The 17,738-nt window shown below is 35.4% G+C and overlaps 1 protein-coding gene across 3 annotated transcripts; it reads right to left on the reverse strand.

The window, feature by feature from the left end:
* Positions 1–2,663: 2,663 nt before the first annotated feature.
* LOC111882394 (protein CELLULOSE SYNTHASE INTERACTIVE 3) lies at positions 2,664–13,625 on the reverse strand. Of its 3 annotated transcripts, XM_023878756.2 has the most exons (8): positions 13,502–13,625; positions 13,231–13,308; positions 12,829–12,920; positions 9,497–12,506; positions 5,774–8,318; positions 4,326–4,780; positions 3,934–4,050; positions 2,664–3,101 (listed from the first exon to the last, which is right to left on the reverse strand). In XM_023878756.2, exons 3-8 carry the CDS (start codon positions 12,879–12,881, stop codon positions 2,904–2,906), a joined length of 6,378 nt encoding a protein of 2,125 aa, XP_023734524.1. In that variant the 5' UTR covers positions 12,882–12,920; positions 13,231–13,308; positions 13,502–13,625; the 3' UTR covers positions 2,664–2,903. The 3 variants fall into 3 exon arrangements, 2 of the variants coding, with proteins under 2 accessions (XP_023734524.1, XP_023734525.1); XR_006190888.2 differs by lacking the exons at positions 2,664–3,101; positions 3,934–4,050; positions 13,502–13,625 and adding an exon at positions 5,341–5,608 and having other exon boundaries at positions 4,647–4,780; positions 13,231–13,495; XM_023878757.3 differs by lacking the exons at positions 2,664–3,101; positions 3,934–4,050; positions 4,326–4,780; positions 13,502–13,625 and adding an exon at positions 5,558–5,693 and having other exon boundaries at positions 13,231–13,495.
* Between the last annotated feature and the right edge of the window lie 4,113 nt (positions 13,626–17,738).

The raw sequence follows: 17,738 nt of genomic DNA on the forward strand, positions 1-17,738 counted from the left end.
CGTTTCTGTCGTTCTTGGTTTTGGGGTGTGATAGCGTTGAAAGCATGTATTAAACCATGATCAATCGTTCTTCCTTAGGTTGAAGAACAATTTGTTGGGGGTTTGAATTTTGTTGAGAGAGAGAGTTAATATTAAATAATAATAATAATTATTATTATTTTTAAGATAAGACAAAACTTCATAAATGGTCCCTGTGGTAGTGAAAAGACATAAATATCTTTTACTTAACGGCCAAAAGCTAACAGCGTTAGCAAAAATGATCATTTGTTAAAAATTTTGAAGCCACATGGACCGTCTGTAAGGTTTTTTGAACTTATAGACTAAACTTGATATTTTTGAAAACCAAATGGACCATTTTTGAAGTTTTGTCTTTTTTTTTTTTTTTTTTGTATTGTGAAGTTGCTAGTGTCAATGAATATAACGATTGTTTTAAAGGTAAACGTCGTTCAATTTATAGTGAGTGAACAGTGAACACCCTTTGATTTGAATTTCTTTTAACACTTTGTAGTTTGGGTGGACACCATATATGGCCATCCGTCATAACCTAGATCAATGCAGGCTTAAAAAAAACTTAATGATTTTTTGTAGATTTGATCGTTTGATTTAACGTTTTGTCCTAAAATTATAACAGAAGAAACCAAATTAATAGATGATATTTAACAGAAATAAATAAATCTTCTTTATAGAAAATACTCACAATACATATAAGTTATCGCTATCAAAATATATTTCAAATTGTCTTTAAGTTTATAGATAAAAAAATATGGAATGTGAAAGAAAGTCAAAAGAAGGGTAAAAAAAACCCCAAAACGAATTTACATGTTTTTTTTTTCTTAGGAAACTGCCGTTACCGCCGCCGTCTTCCTATCTCCGGCAGCGCTACCCTCTGCCTTCGTCTTCGTCTCCTAATAAGATGATGATCTTATTTTGTTGTTGAATCTTGAGGTAATTTATTTGTTCTTGTTCTTGAATATTAAAAGTGTTCTTGAAAATTGAAATATTTTGGAGATAAATAAGAGATAATAAAGAAGTGGAGACGGGAGAGACAGCAGAAGGTCACATAGAAAGAGAAAGAGAAAGAACGACAGAAAGTAAAAGTAAACTATTGGTCGTTTCATTTCTATCTTTTCAGATTTGTTTTACGTAGGGAAAATACTAATATACTCTAGTAAAAGAAAATACATTAATCAAAACTATCCCACGAAATAATAGATATTTTAGGGTTGACTACAGTCAACCTTCGAAAACTACTCTTTCGTCACAATTAACTACTCTTTCGTGGCCCATTGAATCATAGTATATAATGTCTTATTTTTCAGTTTAAGTTATTTTTTTCTTATTTTTTCTTCCATTGTCTACTATTTTCTTTCAATTGAACATCCGAAAAACAACGAGAGAGAGACTTCCACTTTAATCAAAATTTTACCGTATTGTTGATTAGGAGTAGTTTTTATATATGGGAATAACTTTTTTTTTGACAAAAACCGAAAAGAAAAATTAAAACCATAGGTTTCGTAAGAAACCTACGGTTTTAATTTTTTTTTTCAAAATAAAAAAGTTACACCTATATACAAAAACTACTCATAATCAACAATACGGTAAAATTTTGATTAAAAATGGATGTACCTCGTTCTTCGGGTACTTCATCAAGAGAAAATAGTAGACAATGGAAGAAATAGTAGCTAAGTTTAACAAAAAAAATAGTCAAATTTAGCAAAAAAAATAGTAAATTTTAGCAAAAAAGTAATCAAATTTACCCAAAAAATAGTCCAATTTACCAAAAAAAAAAGTCAACAAATTCAAAAAAATAATCTACATTTTAGCAAAAAAATATTTTATCAAAATAATTGTTAAAAAACTAATTTATATTTTACAAAAAATATTTTTTAATAAAATAATTATCAAAAAACTATTCTACATTTTACAAACAATATTTTTAAACAAAATAATTCTCAAAAAAATACTCTCTACTAAAAAAAACATAGCTTTTTAACCTAAAACTGTAGTTTTCATTAAAAAAAAACGTAAATTTAACCCAAAACCGTAGACTACTGTTTGGGAAACCGTATTTTATAAAGAGAAACCGTAGTTTTTAAAAAAAACCTACAGTATTATATCTTCAAAATGAAAATATATATATATATATATATATATATATATATATATATATATATATATATATATATATATATATATATATATATATATATATATAACACGAAACAGTAGATGAATTAGCAAAACAATAGACAATTCTAAATGCCTACGGTTTCGTGGGCTATTTTGAGACAATTTCTAATTTTTTGCTAAAAATAATTAATTACTTTCTTAATTTGGCTAGATTAGTAATTAACCTTTTTATGAATTACAATTTTATAATATTGTAGGTAATTGTTATATTATCTCATTTTATTGATAGTTTGATACATATAACAGATATATAGTTATATTTGTAATTTGTATTAAAAAAATCTAGACCAACTTTAATTTGATTGTTAATTTATTTATTTTTATTGTCATATATATATATATATATATATATATATATATATATATATATATATATATATATATATATATATATATATATATATATATATATATATATATATATATATATATATATATATTGGTCGTTATTGTAGGCTTGGTTGGTTGGTGCATGCTTCCAATGTTGTTTTGAGTGATTAATTAATGAGGTGCCAAATTTTGTACCATGTATATGTATACATAACAAGTGAAGGCACTTAGAAATTTGGAAGCCATATCTACTTTTTGGCATCATGTTTATATCCACACATATCTTATATCTACTTCTCATTTCTCATCTACACACTGTACTATACTGTACACCACAAACACAATCCCCTTGTTTTATATTTTACACCTTCATCTTGCAAGTTTTACAAAACCGGTCCCTCATCTGTGATATTATCGTCTGATGTCTTGTTGGACCAAGTAATCTCGATTTCAAGTGTTCTTGAACTTGAAGACCCCTCTTTGTTGCTGCTGCTGTGCCCATGCCTAAGGCTAAAAACCCCACTGTATACTCCATCGCTCACAACTTTGTCAATCTGGATTGTCACTTCCCCCAGGGTTGTCTGTTGCACAAACACACACACACACACACACGATTATAATATATATATATATATATATATATATATATATATATATATATATATAATTTTTATTAGGACTTTATAATTTGTGAAATCTATCCGATTATAGCATTCAAACTTGCTTTGTTTTGAATGACACTGCTATTATTTGATAGATTTTTGAAAATACAATACTGTAATAGGAAGAACTGAAGTTAGGATATTATAATCAACAGATAAAATAAAGAAATTTGATTTTCTTGAATTTTATCCTTCAATATAAGTTTGATCGTTACCTTATACTTGCAGCTCTTTGAAGTGCTTAATTTTTTTTAACTAGCTAAAAGTGGACATTCTACTCTGAAAAATGGGAAAAGCTTAAAAGTGACCAATGAACCATTCCATTTGTCCACTTTTAGGTAATGAACTTTCCAAAACCGTCTTATTTTAATCATGCAAGGGCTATAGTAGGTTAAAGGGACTAAAATGAGACAATTTTGGAAAGTTTATCACCTAAAAGTGGACAGTATAAGTTTAGTGACTAAAAGTGGAAATATCGAATAGTTGGTAGGTCATTTTTAACCTTTTCCCTTGAAAAAGGTGAAAATTGCTTTCTTTCTTGATGGCATTGCTATAACTGGGTAGATTTTTCGAAATAATAGGAAGAAATGAATGTAGGATGCTATAATGAAAACAAATAAAAGAAAGCATGTTGCTGTTTCTTGCATTCAATTTCAACCCATTTAAAAAAAACTTATAATGTTTGAGACTTTTAAAGGCACAGATAATAGATAAGAGAGCAGTTTGAAGGGGATTATAATTTTAATTTTACCTTCCCAAAAGTATTTTTGCTAAGGCATTGGATGTGTAACTTCTGTCCTTTTGGAGGGACATCAAAAGCCCATGTAAACCCTTCTTTCCATTCCGGAGATGTGTTGCGACTCACAACCTGAACAACATCAAATACCATTAAATTTCCCCTTGTGGCTGGTTCACTCACAACACAAGCATATGAATTCCATCTTCAAGCTTTCTAGGGCTATTTTTGAGGATTGGGACAGGGAGGGCGTTTACGTCTTTTGCACAAATGAGGGATCCTATATCCCACCTTGTTCCATATATTTTTTATTAGATGGGAAAAAAGTTGCAATTTTTTTTTGTCCAATTGACATCAGTTCCTGCATGCTGTCATAAATCATAATGAAGACAGATTTCATTCATTACCTTTGTTTGGTGGGAAGGGCCTTGACCTATTTTGAGTCTACAGAAAGCATTTGTGCCTCCGATGACACGTTTTAAGTTGGTAGCACGTTTGACCGTAATGGTCAAACAACCGGGTAAACAATTCAACAAGCTCTCTGCTCTTTCATGGAATTCAGGGGGGCAGCTTTTAATCATCATTTGGAGGATGGGAATAGCTTCTGATGCAATCATTAATTGGGATTTTGATGTCTCCATAGGCATAACTGCCCATGAACGTTTCAACAGACATAATGTATTTAAAACAGCATCCTGAGCAGCCTCGTTGCCCGATTTAAGAGCTGTTAGTAAATGAGGGATACACAGAGTCGCAGCTTCTGAAACATGAAGTTTCCGGAAGTTTGAGAAGATGACGTGGATTGTCTTCAGAACCTCTTCGTTTATAGTTGCTGTTGCCCATAATTCTCTATCTAAAGCACCTGCAAAACAGTAACACGGATGTCAATAACACACGGACCAAAACTCTAATAATTTATGCAACCCTTATACTTCATGTCTTTTGACATGCATGCATTGGACAAATGTCAGTGACACAGAATTTTCTCAATCTCTTGTCTGTTCTAAAGACGCGAATGCCCTCATCATCAAAAACATCTCCTGAGTAAATTAGTCTTAAATCACTTTTTTGGATATGGCCCAAAAAAGATCTTTTTTTTTTTTTTCGTTTACTGTTTCTTAATGTTTTTACCCATGGATTGTCTAAGTTAACACTCATTTTGTCCCACTCCCATTCCCATATGCATAGAAATGATCATTTTCATAAAACTAACAGATGGGTATGGGAGGGTTGTTATAAAACAGTAAAATAGTGCAAAAAGATTCGTTTTTGGACCATATCCACACTTATAAAACAGGACCAAGACTGTAATTCACTCTATAAAATGGGAACATTTAAAGATCCTTCAGTTAAATGAAGTGCTAGAATTTGAGTCATAATAAAAAAGTAGTGAAGAAATTCTACAGAAATGATAAATTTTACCTGAAAAACAGAACATGGACAAAACTTGCACATGATTCAACAAGAACATTTATAAATCATTTGTAAAACCTGGAATATTTCCTAATGCCAGGTCTCCTGGGTGTCCCGGTTTGGTTAAGGACCAAGTAATCTCTATCCACAGCAGAGACTAATGAGGACAACAGATCTAGGGCATTGAAGAACTTCCATTACTCGTTATTTGGAAACTACTAGGCATGCTATCGGGTTGAAATTATTGTTTCTTTGGGAATTTTGACATGACTTCTAACTGCTGTTTCAAAATTTGAAACATTAAATGTTTGTTATGTTTCTATGGACTTGGCCAATTATACTGAGAGATTTGTTTGCTGGTCCTAGAAAAACATAAGAACATGAATGTATGGTAAAAATCATTGCTAACAAAAGAAAAAAAAAAAAGCAAGTCTGGTATCACCTGTTAAAGACCGAATAAGCTCGTTTGATACATATTCTTGAAGGGTGTGATTTGAAAATAAAAACTTGATGAGCAATGACGCCTGTCCAGCAACCTCTAAATTAGGAGACAACAATAATTCTTGAATAATTAAAATCCCACCAGCTTCAGCAACAGCTCGTCTATTAGTTCTACTATACATAACAAAATTCTGTAACGCACAAATCGTCACCAACTTCATCTCATCAGTGGATTGATCTTCAAGCAACCCCACCAACGCCTGACACGCAGAAACAGAATCACCAACACGCGCTAGTCCCTCATGCTGTGCCAGGTCACCAAGAGCAAGAACCGCAAGAAGCTTACCTGGCACCGATCTAGTTTGCGGGTCCAACAGATACTGTGCTAAAGGTCCTATCGCATGTTTACAAAGCTTCATTGCGCGTACCTTCACATGGTTAAACAAAGCTTCAAGTAATCTTCCGGAAGCTTCCTCACACTGGTGAGATCTTAGTAAGTCAAGTAAAGCATCAATGGCACCAGCTTCAGTCATCAATGTCGCGCTTGATTCGTCTGACTTTTCTTGAACAATCAACGCATCAAGAGCAACAGAAATGGTGGACTCTACATTTGAGTTCAACATCTTCACAAGAACAATTAAAGGAACTCTGAAGTAGTAGTCAGAATCAAAGTGCAAAACATTTGAGAGAACAATCGCAGCCGATTCCCATAACTCATGAGATGGTTGAGGATCATCTTGTATAATAACTTTTGCAAGCTCAAAAATCCCGCCAGCATCAGCAACCGCATTTGGCCATGTCACTGAAATGCTTTCCAATGCTTTTATCGCGGTTTGCTGTAAACTCAAGATTCCAATTCCTGCAAGCTGAACGAGTGGGACAACTGCATTTTGTGTTGTGATGTCTTGTTGAAAGTGCTCTTGTGCAAGCAAATGAGACAGCAACTCGGTGCCGAGTTGTTGGATGGCTTGAGATGGTGATTGAATGTATGAAATTAAGGGCTGGATTACTTGACTAGGAGTGATTTTATGATTCACAAGGCTTTGTGGTTTCTCCAATACATTAACAAGTGCTTGAAGAGCACTGTGTTGTCCCCACAGACTAAAATCAGGTCGATTTAAAACCATGAAAAGGGGTTCCACAATTTTAGCAGCAGATGCGCTTTTTGAAATCGCACTGCTGTTTGTCAAGATTCTGAAAAGTTCAGAGATTGAGGAACATAAACCACTTGAGGCAGTTGGGAGTAAAGCAAGACAATTATCAATGACCCCGGAGTTTACCATATCTAACTTTCTTAAAGTCTGGTCTTTTCCAAGCTTAATAAGTGCTGAAATACTGGCCTCGATGAGAGCATCATTTGATCCAGAAATCAAACCGACAAGAAGATCGATGACATCATAATCTGCTGCAACACTCACTGCTTGTTCATCATCTAACAGTTTCTCAAAAGCACAAACACCAGACTCCACTGCTGAATCATCATCAGATTGCATTAAGAGTATGAGAGGCTCGATGAATGTACAGGCAACTGGTAATGCCCGAATTACTGAATTACCGAAAAGCACAGAACAGAAAGCTGCAGCATGGGTTTTTACTCCTATTCTACAACTGGAAGATAAAATTCTACATAAACTCTCGAGGGGGTTTCCTTTAAAATCAACAACTGTAGCTGCTTTTGTAGTGTCGTTTGAAATCAACTTCATCAAAGCGAGAAGAGCAGCTTCTTGCTCGCTTTCAGATGCTGCATTCAGCATATCAATCAATGGCTGAATCACATGAAGAGCCGATTCAGATTCTCTTAAATCATTAGCATTAAATAACTGATTGAGAGCTCTAACAGCATTTAATCTAGTACATCTTGATCCCAAACGAAGAACAGCTATCAGTTGATTTAACGAATAAACGGCTGATTTGTAACGAAGAAGATCAGGATTGCTGTAAAGTACTCTCAGAAGTTCACAAATGGCAGACTCGGTTGAATCTTGAGGGCTCAAAGATAAATACTTTGTTAAAGCATCAAGTGCTCCAGCTTCAGCAATGAGAAGTTTGTTTGCATCATTTCCATCTGCAATGGAGGTCAAAAGGGAAACAGCAAAAGGAGGGGCACATGGTCTATCTGGCATTGGTCTCAAAAGATCCACCAATAGAGGAATAGTTTTGGAACCTGTTAACCCGTTTCTGACTTCTTCAATTCCAAAAAGATTATTCAAAACAATTTGATCAGGGTTACGGGACAATGAGAATTCGTCAGATATAGCAAAAAGGTCTGACATGTTTGCTTCTATGTAACCAATCAGTGTTGTTAAGCCAGCAACTGCACCTGAATTTGCAATTGCAAGATTTACTTTGATATTTCGATTACATACAAGACTAGCCATGGCTTGAGCAGAGAAGAACTTGTCAAGAATTTCATCTGACTTGACAAGATTTGCTAAAAATGGAATGATGCGTATGGTTAAAGATGATGACACCACATTTTCATCTTGAAACAATATTGACAATAGCAAAGCACTTATCCATATGCCCTCATTGTCCTCAAACTCTGCCTGGAAAAAAGAGAAGCTTACTTATTAGAAGTAGCAAACAGATGCTGTTTAACCCTAATAGACAATATATATTTAAGATAATTAGCAGTATTTTATTTATCTTATTATAGATGGTACTAATGTGTAATATCTAGTCTTATATATAGGACCTTTATTGTAATCTTCAAATCTTAAGAATAATACAAAAATCATTCGGTGGCTTATTAAACCCTAATTAATGCATGGACTTCTGTTAGCTAATATTAGTTCATTCACTTAAGCCCTGTTTTTTTTTTTCGCATTAAGTGCTGTCTGGATAAAGATGTTCAAAAATATTAAAAAAAATGACAGCGCACTTAGGGAAGAAGAAGGAAAAAATAAATAAGGCAAACTTGTAAAAGGTTAGGATAGGTCTTCATGGAAAAAATCCTGACATTCTCCATTAAGTCGTTCTTTACACATTAACACCCATATATAACATATCAGACTAAGTCCATTCTACATTAAGTCAAAAAGAAACAGCACCTTATTCGGTTTCTGAAAATATGCATTAGCGCTTTTTCGGAGGCTTGTCTTTGACATGTATAAATACATATACTCATTAAAATTTTCACAAAATAATAATTCTCATTACCCAATATAAAGATGATTTTATATTTTTATTGTATAGGGTTACTTCCAAGAAAGCCCTTACATTTTATCATTTTTTTTGTTTTAAAAAGACAATTTTTTTCTTCATTTAAACCTGTAGCTATGAGGAAACTTGTTATTTTAAGGATTTTTTACTCATTGAACCGGCCGAGATGCTGACCTGGAATTTCATTAAATGATTAATTCCAAGAAAGACCTTAACAAAGACAAAGTTATAACAACCTATAACTTTGTGTATTTCTTATAAAACATGTCAAAGTGTAAGAGCTTTCTTGGAATTAACCCTTTTATAATCCATGTCAAGATCTCAAGCAGTTGATGGGTAAAAAAATCCTTAAAAGAACAAATTTCTTCAGAGTTGCAGACTAGGATGAAGAAAAAAATTGTGCCTTTTTCATAAACATGTCAAAATGTAAGGCCTTTCTAGGAATTAAAACTTTTATGTATTTGAATGAAGTGTTTTTGTCGCAGCCACATAATCTCGGTGGGTGGTTAAGTGCTAATAATCTGGTTATGCTTTTAGAAAAATGAGAACATATGGGACCCACCTGTGAATTTAAAGTATATTTCTCTAGCTTGTCTAAGAGAACTTCAAGCACCCCAGCTTCCACTACAATACGCCTGTTTTCCTCACCACATGAAGAAAGAATTGATAACAACCACAGGCCAGCTGTACCTCCCAATAGAGCACCAGGATCAAGCACATCAAACTCACCTCCATCATGGAAGCCAGTTCTGTTAGCCAAACCCCTTGGAGTTCTAACATCAACTTCAAGAGGGTAACAACCCGAACTTTGTTTTATGATATCTACCAATGCATACACAACAGATTTTAAGTACCCTGAAGCATCAAGTGCTTCCATGGTTTCCATTCTGTGCTCCTTCAAACCACAAATGAGCAGTGAAATTCCCCCAACTCTCACTTCTAGACTGGTAGATTTCAGTATCCTGTTACCCAATGCACCTATTGCTCTCAAATTTGACACCAACAAGTCACCTACAACAACAGGTTTCTCTCCACAAAGCCTGGATAGAACTTCAATTGCCTTGTCTTGCACAGAAGCGGGCCCCTCAGCTAGAAAACACACAAGAGGTTGTAACCTTGAGATAACTTCAGCAAGGGCAGACCATGGGGAGTAAGTTGTGTTAACATTTTGCTTTGTTTTAGCCAATAAAGAAACTACTTCTAAAGCTTCGGCTGCATCAGTCCCATCATTCATGGAATCAACAACAGCAAGAACCGCAAATTGGAATTCACCACTGTTTGTGAGAACATCGCTTAATGGGAAATGTTTAAGTAATTGAAGAAGTGCACGCGATGCATCTTTCTTACCTTTCAAACTTCCTTCTCCCAACACTCTTGTCAAAGCAGATACAACATCTTCTCCCAATGCCTCTGAAGCAATCTGTGAATCAGACAAAAGATTTGCTAATGCAGATACAGCAGTCTCTGCAGCATCAATGGAAGATGATGTTTTGGCTAATTTGATCAGAGGCTTCACATCCCCTTCTGCAATATAAGACATTTTGTTCTTGGACAAAGCACCCAAGGCCCGAGCTGATTGAGTGGCAATAATTTGAGTGTTGCTTGTTAAAAGCTTCATGCAAGGATGCACGACCTCATCAGTTGCAAGACTATCACATATATCTTGACGAATGCTGAAGAGGTCAGCCAAGACAGAAGCTGCATGTTCCTGTGTTTCCTCATTTGAAGAATTAAGAATCTGAACAAGCGATCTCAACCCTTTATAAGCATCTGATCCTTTTTGAACAAGCTCATAATGTGATGCCATGGTAAGCACATGACCTAGTACTTCAATTATGTGGGCTTTTGATTTTGGGGTGTCCCCCCAAAGCAGAGCTAGTAGCTGATTAATAGTCGCAGGATCTGCCTTGCGTATAAGCTTTCTTAGTGCCTTCCCTGAGGCTTCTTGTCCCTTTGTTCCACCAGTTTTCAAGAACCATAGGAAAGCAGGAATAGCTTCAGCACTTTCAACACATGCACAGATATCCTCACTGTGACAGCATAAGTTCCACAGAACATAAGCTGCATCCTCCCTCGCTTTATCGGATCCAGTTTCTAGTAAATGTACAAGTGGCGGAATACCACCAGCAGCAGTAATTGCCCACTTGCTGTCGTCTATTTGATCTGTCAAGAGTGCAAGCAGCCAAACAGCATACTCTTGATGTTCTTCACTTGATAAGCCTAGAAAAGATATAAGTAACTGGATTCCCTCTCTCTTTCTGATGGCTTCCCAGATGTCCACCTCATCACAGCATAAACTTATCAGAGAGGTTATCAGATACTGTTGCACATCTGATGATGCCATTGTTATAAGCCCGATCAACACCTTCTTGGCTTCTGATTGGTTAAGACTTGTTGAGAGGCAATCATTGCCATACAAACTGGCCATTGCCTCAAGTATAAAATTATTTACCCGGGGTTTCAAAAGTGCAACTAAAATGTTTTCTATTTTCGTTGCATCAAGTGGTTCGTCTTCAAGATTTGGTTGAAAGATCATTAGTGTGTAAGCAAGTGCTCCGATTATATCAGCAACAGATGTAGACTGAGCAAGCTCTCCTAGATGTAGGATAAGAGCAGACATTCCACCACATATGTTAGCCAATGCACGTGTTGCATGTCCCTGAAGTATTTGGCCTCCTTCTCCCTGCATACACTCCTTGGATGGAGCAACCACAGCACCAATGAGAATGGCAACACCATTGGCATCAACAATAGCTTCCTTTGCTTTGGCTGACCTTGATGAAAGAGCCTCCAGAGCATCCGCAGCACTACACCTAACAGGGACATCATTTTTCTGATTCAAGAGTCCAAGTAAAGCCTCAATTGCTCCAGAATCCATGATTTTTTGCATGCTATTGTTGAAAGCGAGCATCAAACGAGCCAAAAGAGAAGCAGCATTGGACTGAATAGCAGCATTGTTGGAAGAAAGCAGCCCAACAATAATATCTACTCCACCAGCCTCAAGAGTAACTCTCCAGTATCCATCTTTGTCACCACAAAGGTTTCTGAGAGCCCCAGTGACAAACCCTACAACCACTTTGTCCTGTCTGTTCTTGGAAGTTAGCTGTTCCCACAGAGTTGGAACTACACCTTCTGTAACAAATATCTTCATACCTACATGGTCCTCTGAAAGCCCACCTGAAGAAACTTCATAGATGGCTTCAGCTGCTGCCTTTTTGGCTTCGGTTGACTCTGATTTCAGTAGTGACAGAAGTGGTGGAATGCATCCACCTAGAAGAACCTTTAATCTTAAGTCTTCATCTTTACACAGAGCAGTCAATGTTGCAGCAACATTTAGTTTTGCCAATGGGTTACCGTTTCTAAGGATGGATATGAACAATGGCATTGCTTGAGAATGTGAACCGATGATACCTCGTGCTTCCTTTCTTGCTTCAGCAATGGCAAGCAATCGTGTTGTAATAACTTCTTTTTCATGCGATGATGACATGTTTCCATGAAGCTGCTCAAGAAATTGAGCAACCATGGACATTGTACTTTCAGCCTCATCCGTTTTGGTGCTTCCATTTGATGTCCTGTCATTGTCATCATAGTGTATCCATTGGTCAGCATTTAACATAAACACACCAAAATGAACATGTTACTACCAATCAATTGAACAAGAAACTCAAGTTATTAAACAAAGTGAAGAGATTATAGTTGTTCATTGCAGAACAGTTTTCAAGGTGCTTTGTGAATATGAAGGTCCATTCAATGTTTTCTTTTTGTCAAACTATGTGATATAGATTGCCTTTTCAGAATAATGTTAAGAATAATGTTTACAGATTGCCTTTTCAGAATAATGTTTACAGAGCAGTCAATTTTTCCAAGCCAGTAAGATTGTTAATCACCACTAACCTATTTCCAGGTGCAGCATTCTCTGGTGGATCAAGGAAGGGATATTTTGACATTTTAACCAATCTTCACTTGAAAGTACCCCTTACAGCCTCCTGCATGTTACAAATATCAATTTTTCTTACATCTCATCCACCAGCCGAAATTTTGAATCAAGTACTTAAAATCCAAGGCATCAAAACACGAAGTCTTGAAACAAAGAGAAATGATCCAAATAATCAAAACAAGGATCTCATTTACTGTAAAACAGACACAATGGCCCTAAAGTTTATGGCTCGCAATTGCAGAAACATAAGATTTAGGTATTTAACAAAGAAAAATAGACCCTAAATATGAAAATGATGGAGTAGTAAATGAAAAAAAAACATAGTTACAGGTATAATTGGAGATCATAACAACATTTACCTCAGTTAATACATGTATATAACGAAAATGCTGTCTCGCAAAGAGTGGTCTGGAACTAGGAACATCAAACGGTGTATCCTGACCAGATTTTGAGTAACGTATTAGGTAAAATTGAGCATGAATGGGAAGAGCTGAGTACATTATGAACGACTTCAATGCCCAATAATGAGTGTTTAAAGATGAGATCAGAAATTCACTGTAGGAAATGTGGGGGTTTTAACAGGAAGAACGTCGGCACAACATTAATCGAAACGATGGCATTGCAAATTACCTGCAAGATTTAATCGTAGGTGCAACTATCAACAGTGAAGGCGGGTCCCCGTCGTCTGTCGATTGAGGGAGAAAGGAGTTTCCTTTTCCACTGGGTTTGCAACTCTTTACTACGCAGTTCAAAACCATCATTTCCTTTATTTACCACTTTAGTTGTAAAGAGAAATTAAATATCCTACTTATTTTCTTTTAATATATTCTTCTATCTATGTTATGTTAATATTTAATATGGATAAACGAATAAATAGAAAAAATATAAAAAAAGGGTTTAATTTTTAGTTGTAAACTAGTAATTGAGCATCTGCTTTGTCGCGGATTTTTACGTGTTTTTGTTGCGTATTATGAGTGATAATTGATTAAACAATGACATTTTATAAAGTTCAAAATTGAGGGGTCAAAGTAACATTTAAAATATAGAGGGGTGGAAAATACATTTTACAAAGTTTAGAAAACAAAATGGTAAAAGTGATATTTTATAAAGTTGAAAGGTGAAGGAGGGTGAAAGTGAAATAAAAACAAAAGCTTAGAAAACGAAGGCATAAAAGTGATATTTTATAAAGTTGAAGGTGGAGAGTATATGAACACGAAAATTTAGTAAACGAAGGGGTAAAAGAGAAAATTTACAAAGTTGAAGGTAGAGGAGTGAAAATGATATTTTAAAAAGTAAAGGAATGAGAAATATCATTTTACCAAATTGATGGGTTGTGGAAAAAAGTGACAATTTACAAAGTTAAAGGTGGAGGGATGAAAATGATATTTTAAAAATTAAAGGGACCAAAAATATAATTTTACAATATAAATGGATTACAAATAATGAATCATACAAAGTTAGAGGGGTAAAGTTATAATTAACGCATTAAAGTACTTGTACACTATGCATTAGGAGATGTAGCTACAGAACATCTCCTCACATATTTATATTTATAATAATCATATTATAACCCTCTAAAAAAAAAACATTATCAAAAATCATTTTAAGTTCTCATAATGAATAAAATATTTTTTCCTAATGAATAAACTTTTAGAAATAACATAACATTATTAATATTGTTTTCAAATTTATATGAAAATTAGATGTATCCTTCAAATAATTATTGCATTGAGTTTCTTTAGGTAGAATGAGTTGTTGTTTCCTGACCTATTCAATGCATTGTCTGTTAGACTGTGTTTATATTTATAATAATATAGGGTATCTAAATGTAATATTCTATTATATATAAATGATCTGATGTAATATTAGTTCAATTGAATAAGATACGAGGTTTGACTTGGTATCAGAGCCAAGTTCTCTCTGCCGCCTCTAACCCTAAATCGGCGACAACTTCTCCACCACCTCAATTTCTTTTCCGACCTAAACATGGCTACTATCGTTGCCTTTACTGTTGCAGAGAAAACCGCCCACAATACCCACAAATTTTCATTCACTCTTTCTCCTACTAACTATGTGTTAGCGTTACCTAACGAACACGTTAAATGTAACAGAAACCTTACTACCTTAGCTAAGACCCGGTCTTGGTCTAAGCGAGCCAAGGCCAGGGTAGCAACTCATTTCTCATCACATGGTAAGAACATTCCATGTGATCTTCTTATTCATTCACAGCCAATGAGAAGGCAACAAATAGCCCAGGTGACACCCATAACAGACGTCACCTGATAGTTAGCGTGAATAGCTCTCCCAGTAAGAGGAGGCCACATTTCACGCTCACGAGGCACGGTCCCCACGATCCGTTAGTAACAGGTACAAAAGGATCTCTTCTACCTCAAGGAAGGGATCCATCTTCTCTCTTATGAAAATTACCCCTAGATTTTCTCTGTCTCTCTCTCTCTCTCTCTATCTATCTATCTCTCTCTGAAAAAACTAACTTAATCGTCAGAGTGACGTCCCAGGAGAACACCCGGTCGTCCTTTAACGATTCTTTTGTGATTGTGTTCTCATGCAAGTACTCAAGTTGGATCAATCGTTCAACACCCAAACCATCTACGAACATGTCACAACATTTGGCGCCATCCGGACGTATCCTCAGAGTGATACAGCCAATAGATGACGCCGGTTCTCTATATAAGGGGGGATCTAAGCCCAACATTATCTGGAATGACAGTAGAAGATCTGTTCGAAACACACGAACCATCCCAGGTGCTGATAACACAGATCCCATCAATCATGATAAGAACAACAGAACCAGGCCTCCAAAGCATTTTTCGACAATTGTCATCGGATATCTCACAAAATCAGATGGCGATATCAAACCCCAATATGTTGCAGATGAATCCATTTGACGGCACTGAGGTATTCACTATCTCTAACTCCCGTAAGAGGAACACGCCTCACCACGTAGAAAGCGAGATTGAGGTACTTTTAAGAAACCTACTCAACATCAGTTTCTCGAGCAACAATCCCAGACCATCAAATTGGGATCCACGATACCCACTCCTTATATCAGGGTTCATTCGTAACACAAAGGTCCACCGAATATACATTGACAATGGTAGTTGCTCTGATATACTCTATGAACATTGTTTCCGGCAGCTACCTGATATGTGGAAGGAAGGGCTCCAACCCCCAACCGGTAGACCATTAGTAGGATTCACCGGGCATAGCTTGTGGCCACTAGGTACCGTTCGGCTGCCCTTAACATTGGTCAGCCACGACGAAAGGAACCGAATCACAAGGTGTCACACCCCAAAACCAAGAACGGCGGAAACGTTCTAGGGCGGAGGACGTCATGTAAAGCATCATAACAATGCAAAGTAGTAAACAAGCAACAACATCGTCCATTGCATTAATAGTAGAGTTTTAATACATGTGTGTTCTTTGTAATGTAATAGACACCAAAAATGAATGATCAAAATAAAAGACGAGTCTTGTCTGTGCTCCGTCTTCTCAAAACCTGTCACCGGTACCTGTCTACTGATGACCTAAGAATACAAGTTATTTTGAAAGCATAGATCAGCATTTAAGCTGGTGAATTCATAAGTACTTTAGTGTCATTTATTTTCATAAGTTTGACGTAAAGACTATTAAATTCTCAATGTAAATGTTTTGTATACGTTTGAAAACCCTAGGAAATCCCATATTTCCTACTAGTATAAAATGTAGTCTTGTACCAAGACCCGACTATTTTGAAGGTTTGCTTCTCTGTATGAATGAAGATTTTTCCCATGCACAACTATTATTATCAAAATATAGTCTACCTCATCATTTATGTGAATGTGTCACAAAATAAAGATAATGGGGAAAATTATATAGTTATTGAAATCGTATCCATTTGTCTAGGATAAACACGACGCGGTAAATCGCCGAACAGTACAACCGAGAACATCCGTCGATGAACAGGTCCCGCTGTAGCTAGCAACCAGGTGTAGGATGGTCAATCACATATAGTATGTAGTAATTCTCCTTGTATAGTATATAGTATTTCTCTCCGTATAGTATGTAGTAATTCTCTTTGTATAGTATGTTTGTATAAACTCATGAATGAACTGACTCGTGTATGTTCCCTTGTACTAGGAATAATAATTGGTATCTCCTAAACTATACCTATTATAGTTTACTAGAATGTAGTTTGAATGTCCAAGTATGTTTATACACCTTTGTTACTCAAGGGTATTGGAACTGAAGAAGAAATAAAGCTCTCATATCAATACATATATACTTGATACATAAGTGTATAGATATGGTTTTTAACAATATATAAGTTCGAAAGAGGTTTTGTAATACATTTAAAGGTTTTGAACAATAAATAATAATGAATTTATGTCAGTTTATAAAATGATTCAAAAGTATTTTGTTTGATAACCAAGTTTAAAGTAACTGAAATCCATTGTTTGAAACACAGTTTGAAGTATATGAAATCCGTTGTTTGAAAACATAGTTATAAATCACATGTGATTGATTCTATAACTTCATGTTTTCTACTTGTATTCCCCCCCCCCCCCCCCCCCCATAAAAGCATTTAAAATCATTTAAAAGGATAGATTAAGGGGTATGAATTGGCCTGAAGTGAGTGATGCGAACGTAAGATCGGTAAAGGATGCTAAGTGTCAAGTGAGGACTTGAGCACACACGGATCCTATTTAACATATAATGACACATATATGCTTATAATTAGTGTTTATAACAACTAATTAAGTAATGAAACAACCTTAGGGACTAGGAAACACTTGTACTGAAGTGTTATGCCACATAGGGTTGCATATAAGGGGTGTAGAGCCTCACTTGGGAATTTATGGCTTATATG

This window comes from Lactuca sativa, chromosome 4, assembly GCF_002870075.4.
Source record: "Lactuca sativa cultivar Salinas chromosome 4, Lsat_Salinas_v11, whole genome shotgun sequence".
NCBI classification, from domain to species: domain Eukaryota; kingdom Viridiplantae; phylum Streptophyta; class Magnoliopsida; order Asterales; family Asteraceae; genus Lactuca; species Lactuca sativa.

Excerpts from the sequence above, each read along its gene's own strand:
- LOC111882394 (XM_023878756.2), bottom strand. The coding sequence starts at position 12,881 with ATGTCAAAATATCCCTTCCTTGATCCACCAGAGAATGCTGCACCTGGA. Across the intron at positions 8,319-9,496 it reads AATATACTTTAAATTCACAG|GCAGAGTTTGAGGACAATGA; the intron begins GTGGGTCCCATA and ends TCTTTTTTCCAG. Across the intron at positions 3,102-3,933 it reads GCAAAAATACTTTTGGGAAG|ACAACCCTGGGGGAAGTGAC; the intron begins GTAAAATTAAAA and ends TTTGTGCAACAG.